General features: G+C 47.4%; 5 protein-coding genes across 5 annotated transcripts; 2 read left to right on the forward strand and 3 right to left on the reverse strand.

The window, feature by feature from the left end:
• Positions 1-1417: 1417 nt before the first annotated feature.
• Positions 1418-2459, forward strand: I303_103928 (uncharacterized protein; the record flags this gene model as incomplete). Its single annotated transcript, XM_018407259.1, has 2 exons — positions 1418-2225; positions 2293-2459. 2 exons carry the CDS (start codon positions 1418-1420, stop codon positions 2457-2459), a joined length of 975 nt encoding a protein of 324 aa, XP_018264067.1.
• A 230-nt stretch (positions 2460-2689) lies between these two features.
• On the reverse strand, positions 2690-5878 carry I303_103929 (uncharacterized protein; the record flags this gene model as incomplete). The annotated part of the gene is made up of 13 exons (XM_018407260.1): positions 2690-2953; positions 3025-3295; positions 3354-3499; positions 3568-4139; positions 4189-4251; positions 4306-4489; positions 4544-4570; positions 4642-4833; positions 4893-5012; positions 5067-5220; positions 5276-5457; positions 5530-5665; positions 5730-5878. 13 exons carry the CDS (start codon positions 5876-5878, stop codon positions 2690-2692), a joined length of 2460 nt encoding a protein of 819 aa, XP_018264068.1.
• A 451-nt stretch (positions 5879-6329) lies between these two features.
• I303_103930 (uncharacterized protein) lies at positions 6330-8124 on the reverse strand (the record flags this gene model as incomplete). The annotated part of the gene is made up of 5 exons (XM_065968872.1): positions 6330-7262; positions 7363-7419; positions 7513-7613; positions 7761-7899; positions 8056-8124. 5 exons carry the CDS (start codon positions 8122-8124, stop codon positions 6330-6332), a joined length of 1299 nt encoding a protein of 432 aa, XP_065824944.1.
• Positions 8125-8649: 525 nt separating this feature from the next.
• Positions 8650-10785, reverse strand: I303_103931 (uncharacterized protein; the record flags this gene model as incomplete). Its single annotated transcript, XM_018407262.1, has 1 exon — positions 8650-10785. The coding sequence occupies one exon, from the start codon at positions 10783-10785 to the stop codon at positions 8650-8652; it is 2136 nt and encodes a 711-aa protein (XP_018264070.1).
• Positions 10786-12095: 1310 nt separating this feature from the next.
• I303_103932 (ATP-dependent RNA helicase HAS1) lies at positions 12096-14353 on the forward strand (the record flags this gene model as incomplete). Its single annotated transcript, XM_018407263.1, has 6 exons — positions 12096-12555; positions 12642-12841; positions 12911-13028; positions 13140-13441; positions 13600-13920; positions 14054-14353. The coding sequence occupies 6 exons, from the start codon at positions 12096-12098 to the stop codon at positions 14351-14353; spliced, it is 1701 nt and encodes a 566-aa protein (XP_018264071.1).
• Between the last annotated feature and the right edge of the window lie 216 nt (positions 14354-14569).

The raw sequence follows: 14569 nt of genomic DNA on the forward strand, positions 1-14569 counted from the left end.
ATCTACCATTCATAATACCATACATACTCATAGATGCTGAAATTGATATGCATATGTTGTACTGTCTGTCGGCAATTCCATGTGATCTTACTGTACAAATGACTTCTGAGCAGGTGATTCCGTCGCCAAGAGCCGTTATACCCAAAGATGTTACAGCCGGCCACAAGTCGTCATTCAGGTCCTTGGAGACTCGATCGCAATCACGTTTCGCATCATAACGATGCCAATTCACACGTAAAAGGTGTCATGAAAGGAAAGCAGGAGGTGAAGTGTCATGCGGCAACATCCTTGGCGAGTAGTCACTGTCAGATGGGCGTGGCGTTGGGCGAGGAATACTAAACTGCCACATGAAGGCGATACCGATCCCGTTCAATTGACTCATGCTCGCACGAATGAGTATGACACCTTTGCCCGAGAATGGTGTGTCTTGTGATCGAGACAGGGCATGTGTACACCTGATCTTCCTCGTGACCTGTGGGATGTGGGCAATCATCAGCGAAACCATCGAGTACTGTTGTGTCGACACACCATTCGCGCCACATTCAACAGTTTGTCGGCAGCTCGGTTACATGACACCGCAGGTGTTCTGTCAGGCAAGTGCCGGTTATGACGCACAAGTCAAAGGAAGAGCTCTCCTGTTTTTGAGCGGGCCCGGAAATGGATTCACCAGTTGATGTTAGCGTAGGAGACTACATTGGTTGCTTCGTCGCATTTCTCTTCGGGCTGGTCGTACATTTCGTCGGAAGCCATTATACGAATAGCTAGAAATTCATTTTGTCGTTGTCCCGCTGGAGGGATCTTTAGGCACTCGTCAGCGCAAAGAACTCCTCATCAGCGTAAAGCCACAGTAGGTTCTCGGCCAGTAGGGCAGATTTCCTACCTTCTTACATCAGCCACTTCGACCTCGAGCGAGACGAGGCGTTTCAATTTTCCCTCACAGACGATCTCGAGCCATCAAGCGGCCATTACACAGATGACTGGGCTCATGGGAGAGGTGACCAGAGACTTTTGCAACACTTACAGGTGACACTTCCCACGTATGAGACCTCTGATAGATAAGTTCACTGCAATCGCACGCTCAGCACAGACACAGAATCAGCTCAAAGGATCAATTTCGATATGCAGGTCAAAGCAGGTATCAGATCTGTGACTACTTTTCTGTTCCTCGATCTCCTTTCTCTGCTCTGCAAGGAGGCCCACAAAGGTTCCGAGGTTCACTTATCCTGCACATGCTTTGCCCTTGCGGACTGGATCAGGATATGCCTCGATTTGGAGTCTCGTTTGATCGTTCATGGCTGACCATTCTTTTTTGCAAGACAATTTATGGGAAAATCCTGCTTGAAGAGGATACCTCCCCGAGTACATCAAAGCATAGCATACCATAGTAAAACCTTACCTTGCAAGCGAGCTTACCGATATGTCCTCCGGTGATCCGACACGCTCATACGACTCATGGTCAGCCAGTGATCCTATCACCACCTCGACTGATCCGCCAGGCGGGATCTTCCAATTCTACTCAGATTCCTCGAGCTCTGAAGTTGATTCAGAGGATGATTCTTCCTGGTCCGGTACACCATCTTTTGCGGCGTATGGATCACCTGTTTCCGATTCTTCAGATACTCACGACCATTATTGGAGAGGGAGACGACAGAATGACTTTGATTCATCCAAATATCCCTCGTTTGCTGATTCTCGCATAGCCGATGAAGATGAACAATATCATCAATACGCCACTCCGAGTCCTTCAAATTGGGGTCGATCACCCACTTACGGAAGTATGGGCACTTCTCATTCGCATGACTATGATAATACCGACCACTCACCCAGCGTGCGCAATTACTCCTCCAGTGCAGCGAGCGATGCCCTGTCTGCTATTCACACTTTCAGCCGCGAGGTGGAATCGGAATTGGATTTCCTTCACAGTGAGATAATCCTTGACGTAGAGCATAGTCGAAAAAATGGGGTAGCTCAGATAAGTCAGCAGACCGCAGATATGGATGCGAAATGGGAAGGGATTCACGCTGAAAATGAAAGATTCAAGAAGGAGATGGGATCATGGTTTAGTAGTGACAGCAGTTTAGGGGAGCGAATGGAGGATGACTCGCATTTCAGAAGCTACGATGATCCAAATAGCCGAAATAGCCAATCGCAAGCTGGAGGATATAGCGGTTTTGGCACGCATACTGACTCAGAAGATGGGCATTCGAGCGAAGATGGTTATTACGGTATGTCACCACTCGACTGACACGAGTCCTAAGTATACAGTATGACCTGACTGACCAATTTCAGTAGACCGATACGAGTACGAGAAGCAGATGGCAGAGATATCGGCGGAGATAGCCCACTCCGAAGCCAAGGCAGCACGATGGAAAGCTCAAGCAGCAAAACATGATGCTGAAGCAGCTGAGGTGAGAGCTGGAAATACCAGATTATTGCAACGTCTACAAATGACTGGATGAAAAATAAAATAACTTGTAACTTGTTGACTTGACATGTTTTGACATGGCATGACATAACATGAGATGATACCCTTGCTCAGCGAGGGATCGGACATGGACTACAATATAAGCTACAACTAATTTCTTCAATCGGAATCTTTCATAAATTTTCGTATTACAATTTCATCACAACGAGGTCTTTGTATTGCCGCTCGCTTGACGACGATGACAAGACTGAAGGGTGACAAAGATTAGTCCTCCCCGTCCCCGCCGACGGCGAAAAGCCTCATCAGGTCCCTGACACTTAGTCTCCCCAATCTTCCAGCGGCACCTTCGCCCATCGCTCCATCACTAAGAGCCTGCTTTTCCTCTTGAAGCTTCATGATTCGTTGTTCGACGGTATCTTCAATGACCAGTCGATGTACGTGAACCTCTTTGTCCTGTCCAATTCGATGTGCTCGATCGACAGCTTGGTTCTCGGTAGCGGCGTTCCAAGCTAGATCCATACAAATTACCTGGAAAAACTCACAATGAGCGATTGCGCAGAGAAGAATGACACGCAACTTGATCCATGAACGTGACTCACATGATTCGCGGCACACAAGTTCAACCCTACTCCACCACATTTGAGCGACATGAGGATAACTTTGGGAGATTTAGGATGATCTTCAAGCTTCTTGCCGAACTCTTGCAATACCTGCTCCCTCTCATCTTGTTTCATACTACCGATGTATCGTACATGGTTGACGTTCTTTCGAGTGAGGAACAATGAACAGAGTTCGATGAATTGCACGAATTGGCTGAAGACAATGATCTTGTCGTTGGGACCGCTTGTGTTGATCTCGTCTATCAAGTCTCTGTCGCATATGCAATGAGCGGATATACAGTTATATCGCGTAGGAGGATTTGACTTACCCGAGCTTCTTCATCTTTGTGGACGGAAGAACATCTTCTATTGCTAATTCATCCGCGACGTCCGCCAAGGGATCTTCTGCACCACCCTGATCATCTTCGCTCTTCTTGACTTTCTTCGACAAGATCTTTGGCTTGACATCGCCGTTCTAGGTAATGGGTGAAAAGAGTAAGTTTCAGCTTGAACATCACCAGCCGAAAACAACCTGCCACTCACAGCCTTCCTCTTCCCCTTCTCATCACCCTCTTCATACTCTTGCCCAGGTTCCAGCTTCGCTTCAATATCATCTTCGATACCATCTTCTTCTGCCATATCGCTTTCTTCATCCTCCTTGTCGTGTTCTATGAAAGCGTCCGCTCTGAAGACCTTTCCGCGCTCGATCGGATCTCGGCAGAGGGGACAAGATCGCTTCCCATCGTCGATGTCTCGCATATCAATGTGGTTGGCGACATTATTGAAGACATCTTCGAGGCATGGCGCACAGAAGGAGTGGCAACAAGGGGTTATTCGCTCATCAGTGAGCACATCAGAACAGATGGGACACTCCTCTTCCCGCGAGACTTCGGTATCATCGGAGGCAGCATCGTTAATTTTGGCTTGACGCTCGGCAAGTTTCTTTTTGATATTGATCACGGCTTCTTCTCCCAATAAGGTCTTCGCTCGAGCGACTTCAGCGATATCGTCCGACTTGACGGCGCTGACGCCAGACATGAGATCTTCGTCGGAGACTAAGACATCTTGCTCGTGAGCGCCGTCGTTCGCGTTCCGTCGAAGTAGCCATGGGTGACCTGGACCAAAATCAGCTTGTACTTGGAGGTCAAGCGAGATGAGACTCACATGTCAATTGTCTTAGACGGAGCAACATGACCAGGACTACACTGTAGTGCTTCATGACTGTACCTGTATAAGCCGACATGGTAAGCATTATATGCTTTGGCAGACGAGACAGCTCACCTCTCTTGAGGTATGAGTTGAATCGAACTTGGAATCTATTTTCAATTGCCGTATATATCTGTCGTTCGTCATCCGTGAAATTGAGGGTATCGATATTGGTATTCTTAGCTTTAAGCTGAAGAAGCTTTTGACCGTTCAGCTCAGAGTCCTTGTGTCGTCGGATGCAGCATTGTCGAAGTATAGCCTGAGAAGACAGTCAGCATGCTCCTGCATCTTTCACGACACAATGCAGACTTACCTGCATTCGCTTGGTCGCCAATTTGGGCTATATTGAGAGGTCGACATATTCAGCGCTCATACAATTAATGATCAGATTATGTGTCAAGCGAGGCTCACCCTTCGTTTCTGGATTTGAGAGATGTGGCCTCTGAAATGTTCCCATCTTGCTGAAGGGGAAATACTCAAGAAATGCAGATAGGAAAACACGTCGTCCAGGGTGTTGACGATAGGGGTACCGGTGAGACACCATCGAAGATGCGCTTTGAGCAGGAAACACGCTTTGGCCGCTCGAGTCTGCTTGTTGCGGATCTGCATCATATCGCAAGGTGAGTGGCGTATCGATTCACATTAAAAGAGAGATCACATACTTGATGTGCCTCATCGAGAATGACTCTCCACCAATGCACTTTCATCAATGGTCCTTGCTTGCGGACGTCTGTGTAATCCTCCTCGTCACTTTCGTCCTTTTTCTTCTTCTTCTTTTTCTCCTACACCAGTCATTTCAGCGCATCGCACATCGATAATCATATTTGCTTACTTACCTTTGGGCCGGACTCCGCTACAAGAGTTCCATAGGTGGTCAAGACAACATCGTATTGCTTAAGATGATTCTTGGTTTTTGTCCTCTTTTGTCCGTGGTATATCAAAACGCGAAGCAATCCCGGCGTTGTCTTGCTTTCAATCTCATTCTTCCACCTGGATGTCTGATCAGCGCATTCTTCATGAGAGAGAAGGATAAAATAGGACTTACTGTTGCAAAAGAGCAAGTGGAGCGATGATCAGAGTACCTTTTACTCTTGGATCTTCACTCTGATGAGACGCAATAGTCGCGATAGATTGCACGGTTTTACCGAGACCCATCGCATCGGCGTTGATTCCACCAAGATACTTCTGCGCCTTCTCCTTCTCGATCATGAAGTCAACTCCAAGGACCTGCATTGTTCCAAGTCAGCCTGATCAAGTCGTCGTTACGAAATCCAAGCATGGTTTAGAGACGAAACAAACCTGATGGGCCATGAGCTTGATCGTGAGATTAGGAAGGCAATCATTGATACTGTAGAGTCCGAGCTTCTTCAGTGACTCATCGATAGTTGTATCTTCGATGAAATCTTTCATATTTTCGTCGAAAAAGGTGGCAAGCCTAATCGACCAGAGACGTCAGTACCGCAGCGGGGCCGCTTCGAGCTACGAGTTTGGAAGCTTACCCTTGATCCGTTCTCGGTCGATCCCATTCATCTCCATACCTACCATATATGTCACTCATCGACAAATCGTCCTCACGATCCGACCAAAATTCGTCGTTGATCATGCCTGCACCAGGAACTGGAACGCCAGGATTCCACCCACCGGGCATATTGACGTCTCCATATCCATTGATGCCGCTGATGACCGGCTTGCTGTCATGCGACGACGATTCGATACGGGTGCTGGGCGGACCATAATTTTTCAATGCAGGCAATCGAGTGAGCAATTGTTGTGAAGGCGGGAAATAAGTCGCACTCCCACGACCACTTTTCAAGATTTCAAGCATTCTCGTTCGACCTGAGACTAACATATTCAACGTTGGATCTCGGCGGCAACTCTCTCTGGAAATCGAAAGTCAGGTCTCGGTGCGGCTAAGGGCTAATCACATGAGGAGCTTACTGTATCTGAGCTGATCGAAGGAAAACATCTTCCATACGATAGTATATTAAGCTATCCCGGGCACCGACATGGGTGGATGCAGTTGTCACAGCTACAAGATACGAGCATTATGTCAGCGAATCCTTGACAGCCCGACCAATTTCAATTTCAAGGAGCGTGTACTAACGAGGGACATTTGGCTTGCTCTCATGGTATATCTGGCTCGGAGGTGCAGGACTTGCAGGTCGAGCGACTTCGTCCATCAAGTCCAACAACTTGATCTTCTCCTCCGCGGACAACGCAGAGACTTGATTTTCGGTATTGTGGGACTTCTTCTTTCCCTTGTCTGCTCCATTTGCATTATTGAAGAGTGCGTCGAAGGAGTTTTGTCTGGCAGTAAGACTATCACCGCTATCATCTCGGACCATCTGCACTCCATTAGCCTGTTGTTGTGTATTCGATTGTGACATGTTGAAGATCGGTGCAAGGGGTTTTCGTGCCGAGTCGGTGATACGAGCAACAGCTTTGCCTTTCCCTCTATCTTTAATGGTCACATCTCCATCTCCATCGGAATCCGAATCGTCAAGTGCAACGGGATTGTCTTTGTTCGTCACTTTCTTGTGTTCAAGAGGTATCTCGTCATCTGCAAGAAAGAGTACTTCGTCGTCATCGTCATCGTCGCTATCCACAGCGAGCGGGTTGATGTTCTCGTCATCGCTTGGAACACCAGAAGATGAGTCGATAGTGATCACGTCGATCGATTTTCCGCGGTCGCGGGTGAAGAATGAAGATGAGGCGTGAGGTTGACTGGGTCCATCATCAAGGTCAAAGATAGATCGCGATGGTGAAGAAGAAGGTGGTATGACGGGCTTGCTTTCGCGATAAGTGGATTTAGAAGGAGTAGGCATACTGAACATGCGGCCCGAACTACTGGAAGGCCCAGCTAAAAAAGGCTCATTGAGAATTGAAGAGGAAGAAGGTTTCGCGATTCCGGAGGTTGAGAAAGAGGATGTACCGAGAGAATTCGCAAGATGTTGAGGAGGACGAGATGGTCGAGCAGAAGATGATGGTAAAGAAGAAGAAGAAGCGAAAGGGTTAATTCGATCATCTATGCCCTATATATAGTATAGTATAACAGTAGTCCAGTCAACTTTACGCGTATATGACAGATCTGAGACATGTTTTGATGGCTGATGACGGGTTGACTCAACCTACCAGACGATTACAACGCTCGGACCTCCCACGCTTATGATCAGGTTCTGCACAATGATCCTATATACAGCCATAATGGTATTTGTCAATCAGCTGTTGACTTATGGCCTTGCCTTCCTCACTGATGTAACAGCTGAGGACGAGATGACTCACCTGGAAATCAGAGAAACTACCGAACCCATCCGCACGACCACCATCAGATCTATGTGGATCGGCAGAAAGAATGATATCTTTCCAGCAATAGTCCTCCATGCCTGTCGAACCATGAACTCAATCAGCTGGGATCGCATGGTACTGCAGGGTCAAGGTATACAAGAGATCAAGAGCCTTGCTGCAGCCTTGCATGGCGGGACCACCACTCGGTATAGTAGATTCCGGATGCACAATTGAATGAAGCTCACAAGTAATCACCCCAAATCCATTTCCTCCAATCTCACCTCCCGTCTTCTTCGGATCCGCAAGCTCAATGATGAAGTGATTATCGTGCGGGCATTTCTTCATATACTCCTTGAATGCATCAAGGTAGAATTTGGGTGTCTCCTACATCCATGAGATCATTTGTATACTTATCAGCTAAACAATCATGATTGCCCTCCTGCCGGATACCTCGAGGAAAGATCGATAATATCCGATTTAAGTCGACTGGTGCTCCGATGGCAAGAGCAGAGAAGATACTACAGAAAAGCCAAGACCCACTTTATCAGGTTCCTCATCCAATCCCAAAGTCTTCCTAGCCGACTCTTCAATCTCTATATCACTAAACATCTTCTCTTCGCTTTCTACCGCGAAGTCTTTTCCTCGTTTAGGTTATCTCGTTCGCACCATAGACTCGACGTGGGTATCCATAGGAACAAGAATGGCACCGGGAATGTGCGCTCAGAACAGCGCAGAGATTCAAGATGAGTTTCTCTTCGCGCAAGCCCTCTCGTCGAAGCGTATGTATCCAGAGTGTCAATGAAGGAAGGAGGTAAAAGTGGTAAGATCAAGGATGAGAATGTCAAAAAGTTAAAGATCGCGACGCGACTGGTAACTACGGAGTCGTAATGTCCGGTTAAAAACACCAAAAAAAGAAAAGAGTCCGAGCGAGAGGTACGTGCATGCGTGTGTCCTTCAACATGAACTGTTGAGCACGTTCATCCTTGCCCTGCTCCAGTCTTCTTCTATTCACAATGTTGCAAGGGAAGTCAAACGAGATCTTTCAAGTGAGTCTGCTGATGTAACAACGACGATGTCATAAATGTCATGCAATGCAACAAAAACTATATGCAATATGATGTGTGACGTGACCCTTTAGTCTTCTTCGCTATCTTCTTCCTCGTCATCTTCACTTTCTTCAGCTTCCAGATCAAGCAAGCCCTCTTCATCATCGCTGTCCAGCACATCCTCATCGCTGTCTTCCCCACTTTCATCCTCATCATCGTCCTCGTCATCTTCCGAGGTTTCCAAATCGGATCCAGCTAACATATTCACATCCTCGACTTCACCTTCTTCTCCATACTCAATAGGCACATCGTCTTCATCATCACTTTCACCTTCGATATAGACTTGTCCTTCGCCTTTCTGCCCGCTTTGAGTAGTCTCGGCAGCGAGCCTTCGCATTTGAATTTGAGCCAAAGCGAGATCGAGCCTACCTGAGAGTGTCGAAAGAGGTTGATAAGTCTCCAATCGAGTTTGCAGCAATTTCGACAATGTAGCCAGATGCAGGGGTAACGATGGCATAGTCATGAGCAAAGGGCCTCTTTCAACGAGAACACCTTTGACCCATTCCACTGTACCTCGACCTTGTTGTTCGTTTTGGACTGAACCTCGGCCGCCGCCTCGTTTGTTGGCTGATTTACCCTGACCTAATCGTTCCACACATGCTTTGAGCAGTGGCAACGCAAGTTGTGCGGGCATTTTCCGGATGGTGTTCCGTATCAAAGTTGGATTTCGATGTGAAAGACACAGAGTCAGAAGAGCGGGGTCGGAGGTATGAAGAGCTTGTACCAAAACTCGAGTGAGAGAAGCGCCATTGACTGGACCATCGAACGTGACCTCGGCGGCAGGCTTGGTCTTGTCAGAAGCCTCGGGATCGCTTGATGTGGAATTGCCATTGGGAACGGCTAACATTCGTTCACCAAGTGTCAAGTCAGCCATATCGACATCCGTCGACAATTTGCCAGCTGGTTCGTCGACATCCGCGGAAGGCGTTTCGGTGACAGTGGAGGGCGCGGTAAACCGCTGAATCGGTAGTGTATCTGATGAGCCAGTCGATCCCACGAGATCTTGCGCATCGGACTTCACGATGGTAGACGGTTTCAAGCCACCTTCGGGGAGCTCGAAGACAGCTCGATGCCATTTCACCCGGCCTCCACCTGCTAAACGACCGCATAGTAAAGCTCCAGGAGCCCCGGCAGCTTGCGACTCGAAGGTTACTCGAGCCAACCGGGCTATGCGTTCTTCTTTGCCTTCCACAACTTTGACCGTGCTGGGTTTAGAATCGGATTTCGGGCGTGAGAAGTCAAGATTGCTGGGCAAAGCGAACAACGACACTTCGCCAGAAACGTGTAACACGGATAAGAGAGTCGAACAAGTTGACAAGGAATGAGCAGAGGATAAGGTTGGGGATGCGTAACGATATGAAAGCTTTGGGGGTGACTGAGGAGCAATGATAGTGTATTGAGATATCGTTCGGTCGTCTTCGGATACTACCAAGAAGGACGAACCCTGTTCAGATGTCGGTAAGGGAAGGATAGAGCTGACCGACGAGGTGGATGCAGGCAAGGGTTGTGATGTGTAGGTCACTTTGGACGATGAAAGGTCGAGGTGAAGAACAACTACGGATGACGTAGCGACAAGCACATGTAAGACATCCGGAGTGGAAGACGGTAATATAGATATGGCGGAGGGTGAGGTGGTGGCAGACGGCAAGGGGAAGGGGAAGGTGTGTGATATAGTAGAGGCGTCAGGTGACAAAACGAGAATCGATGAAGAGGTAGTATACACTACAGCATGTTCATCTGACCAGGCTGAAGTAGCAGGTTCAGGTAGAGTGATCGTCCGTATAATTTCCCCTTTTGACGGTGAAAAGACATGCAGTTGACCCTTAGCCGAGGTAATGAGAACCGCTTCTTCATCGATGGAATCCGTTGGGCCAGACTTTCGACGTTTCTTCTTCTTACTTGCTGCGTCAGACTGTATGTTGGCCCAAGTTACGGTGGTAGCCTTCGATGCGCCTGCTACTTCCCACTCGGCCACCACACGGTCGGTCGTGACGTCCCATACCTGCACCTTGTCTGCGGAGCCGAGGACCGGCGAAGCAAGGGCAAATAGGGTTTGCGAGGAATTGAAGGCTGAGAGTGAGGATGAGGGAGGGGGCGATTGGGCAACCGGTTGTTGAGAATGCTTCGGTCGAGAGGGACCAGCAACGGGCTGGCGAGGAGCCATCGTGCAGTCAGATTCTAACAACATGTTACATCGTCAGCGGTGCTCGTCAATTTTGGAGTATAGATGAGCGATGAGAGGCTGAGTAGAGTCAGATTGGGTGCCCGGAAAAAATGGGTTTCGGGCCTTTACACCAGGTTTTTTAATGTAAGAAGACCGTCGTGTGTGATCATCATTTATTGGATAGCTTAGATGGTAGAAGATGTACATAGTGGAGGAAGCAAGAGATTACAGACAACAGGAATGAGCCGAAGGAAAGCAACTTACATCGAGGGATAAGGAGAACGGATAAAACACGCCGTTGATGCGCTCCAACGAAACCTGATTATTCGGTCAGCGCTTGTCCTCTTGTGTGTCTACCAAGTCAAGTGACGACGGTGAGGAGATATGATTGAATCAGTAAAATAAAACAGCCATGTTTTGTCAGCAAATTACCCATCGCACTACCTGTATTTCTACAGGCAGATTGACGGGCTGCTCAGGCGGTAATTCCCATGTGGGACATCATTTAGAGGGATGTGAGGTGTGGATCAAGTGATGAGAAGGAAAGTCCAGAACGACAGAAGGTAGCTTCAAGACGAATGAGAGGGATGACAACAATGTTACAAGGTTGAGAACAGGAAGACCTACTTTTTTGTCCAGGTTGAATGAGAAATAAAAAAGATAGAAGGGGATAGCGCGAAGCTCTCAACCCTGATTATATGTCTGTCCCCATAAGTCAGCGAGTCGCACTTGATAAACCTGACCAGATCAACAGTGAGGGGTATTGAGAGATTCAGAGCTGTGCGTTTAAGTGTCTTGGGCGTTTCGCCTAACAGACTCTAGTTTGAAAATTGAACACGAAGTCATCGTTGAAGGGGGTTTGAGAAAGAGGTTCGACATGGAACACTGAAGGTGCATGGGCGAGGAAGGAGGATATAGGTAGATGCTCACGATGTGTAGCTCGACTATGCGAGACGAATGCAGAAAATCTGAGATATAGTATAATATGATGAGGGAAGAGTAAAAGGAGAATAAAGATAGAGAGGGATATTGTAGAGATTCCAAAATTCTCGAGAGGAAAGCGTCGAGCATAGCGTAAATTTGGCCAGTGCATATTTCAAAAGTGGTACACTCAATTATCTTATCCTGGCATTTTCTTGTATTTATCCCAAAAGTCTAAAAGTTGAAAATCAAGAGTCCTCTAACCGGACCTGACCACCTTCATTGGGTCGATGCAAATTTCTGACCGAGCATGTGAAGACAATTCACCAACAATTATCGACCTTCAAGTCAGTGCATAGATCTACAAGATAAAATCAAAGAATATCAAGATGTCGACGATAGCAAGAGACCCAAGTCTGGGCGCCAACAAGAAACGAAAGAGACCTTCCAAGGGCGGCGCCGAGAAATCTCCATCGACGAAAAGCAAAGAACAAGTCGCTAATGATGATGCCGAGGTCCAAGATATTCCAATGGAGGCAGAAGCCACTTCATCTAAAGTCACTCTGGACTCACCCGCGCCAGCTGGAGCCGTGGACGGAGCAAGAAATGCCCCAGGAGCAACATACGAGAGAGTACCGTTCTCCACTCTGAACTTGTCGAATCCCACAATGAATGCGATTCAGAGGATCGGGTTCGAAACTATGACGGAAGTTCAAGAGCGCACAATCCCCCCTTTACTAGCTGGAAAGGACGTGCTAGGTGCAGCGAGGACAGGAAGTGGGAAGACAATGGCTTTCTTAGTTCCCTCCGTGGAATTGTTGAGTACTTTACGATTCAAACCTGTAAACGGTAAGTCATATCGAGCTTACCTTTCACCTCTCATTTTCCCGAAAAAGTAGTGGGAAAGGGCGTTTATTGATTTGTGACCTGTGTAGGAACCGGAGTAATCATCATTTCGCCAACTCGAGAGCTCGCCCTGCAGATTTTCGGAGTAGCCAAAGAACTCATGCAAGGTCATTCTCAGACGTTTGGGGTGTTAATGGGCGGTGCGAACCGAAAAGCGGAGGCGGATAAATTGGTCAAGGGAGTCAACCTGATAGTAGCTACTCCGGGTAGACTGTTGGATCATCTACAAGTGAGCAGCTAGCCTTCACATCGGTTTCATCACGATGACTCAAGCTGATCAGTACGTTTACATTTACAGAATACTAAAGGCTTCATCTTCAAGAACCTGAAAGCGCTCGTTATAGATGAAGCCGACAGGATCTTAGAGATTGGTTTCGAGGAAGAGATGAAGCAAATTATCAAGCTCCTACCAGCTGGTGAGTTCTCCTTCTACTTCTTGCCATCGCGTCTTTTCCTCTTCATTACAGCAGGCATCGAATCTTTTGGATTGCTAATGCAGTATCGTTCATGATCAATCGCATTCGCAGAAAATCGTCAATCAATGCTATTCTCCGCCACCCAGACTACCAAAGTCACAGACTTGGCTCGTATCTCTTTACGACCCGGACCGTTGTACATCAACGTGGATGAAGAGAAACAAGCATCGACCGTCGACATGTTAGAGCAAGGATACGTAGTCTGTGAATCCGATAAGCGGTTCATGCTCCTCTTTACGTTCCTGCGTAAGAACCTCAAGAAGAAGGTCATTGTCTTCTTCAGTAGTTGTAATTCTGTGAATTATCATGCGGAGTTACTGAATTATATTGATGTGCCAGTATTGGATTTACACGTGAGTAGAGTAGGCTTTTACCCTTTGCCGTCTTACCCCGCTACTCCCCCGCTACTCAGTCCCGTCATATACATAATGAATCAACCCTTCTCGACATTGTGGGGGGATAAGTGAGCGTGGCTGCTTGGACTTGACGCTAATACTACCGAGGCTTCTAGGGGAAACAAAAACAGCAAAAACGAACAAACACTTTCTTCGAATTCTGCAATGCCCCATCGGGTATCTTACTATGTACCGACGTAGCTGCCCGAGGATTGGACATACCCAAAGTCGACTGGATCATCCAGTTCGACCCGCCTGACGATCCGAGGGACTACATCCACCGAGTCGGTCGAACGGCTCGAGCAGGCAAGACGGGAAAATCACTCTTGTTCCTCCTTCCCTCCGAATTGGGTTTCCTTCGATTCCTCAAAGTCGCCAAAGTCCCTTTGAACGAGTATCAGTTCCCCCAAAAGAAGGTCGCCGATGTCCAGAAGCAGGTGAGTCACCTCCTTCTAGGAATCACCATAGTCAATATTCAATCGAATATCCCTCCCTCCATTGAGGGGAATCTATGATAGATGAATACCAAAGAATTGGATCAAATAAAGCTAACGATGATTTTCTGGATAGTTGGAGAACCTCATCTCGAAAAACCATTACCTAAACACCTCTGCTCGAGATGGATTCAGATCGTATTTACAATCATACGCTTCTTACTCGCTCAAAAAGATATTCGACGTGAACAAGCTTGATCTTGCCAAAGTGGGCAAATCGTTCGGATTCGCCGTTCCTCCCAAAGTGAATATTTCGATTGGATCAGCTAAAGCCAAGAAGGAGCGCGGGGACGATAGCGATGATGAAGAGGACGAAGAGGGAGTGCCGAAGAAGGCTTATTATAGAAATAGGCAAAAGAAGGGCAAGTTCAACTAGAAACCAGAATACTTGATCTAGCTTAATTTGGTGGTCTGCTTCAGGATAAAAATCGCATGTGTATGTACTGTACAAGACAGATAGACCAATTGATATTATGCATTTTGTGATTGGATGTGATGTGATATAATACAACTTGATTCTATGCAGAGTGCTCTGACGCTGCCCATGTTTGCCAAGATCGTAGTACAGATACGATGCTTTGGCTTGTTTACC

The sequence above is a fragment of the Kwoniella dejecticola genome, chromosome 4 (assembly GCF_000512565.2).
Source record: "Kwoniella dejecticola CBS 10117 chromosome 4, complete sequence".
NCBI lineage: Eukaryota > Fungi > Basidiomycota > Tremellomycetes > Tremellales > Cryptococcaceae > Kwoniella > Kwoniella dejecticola.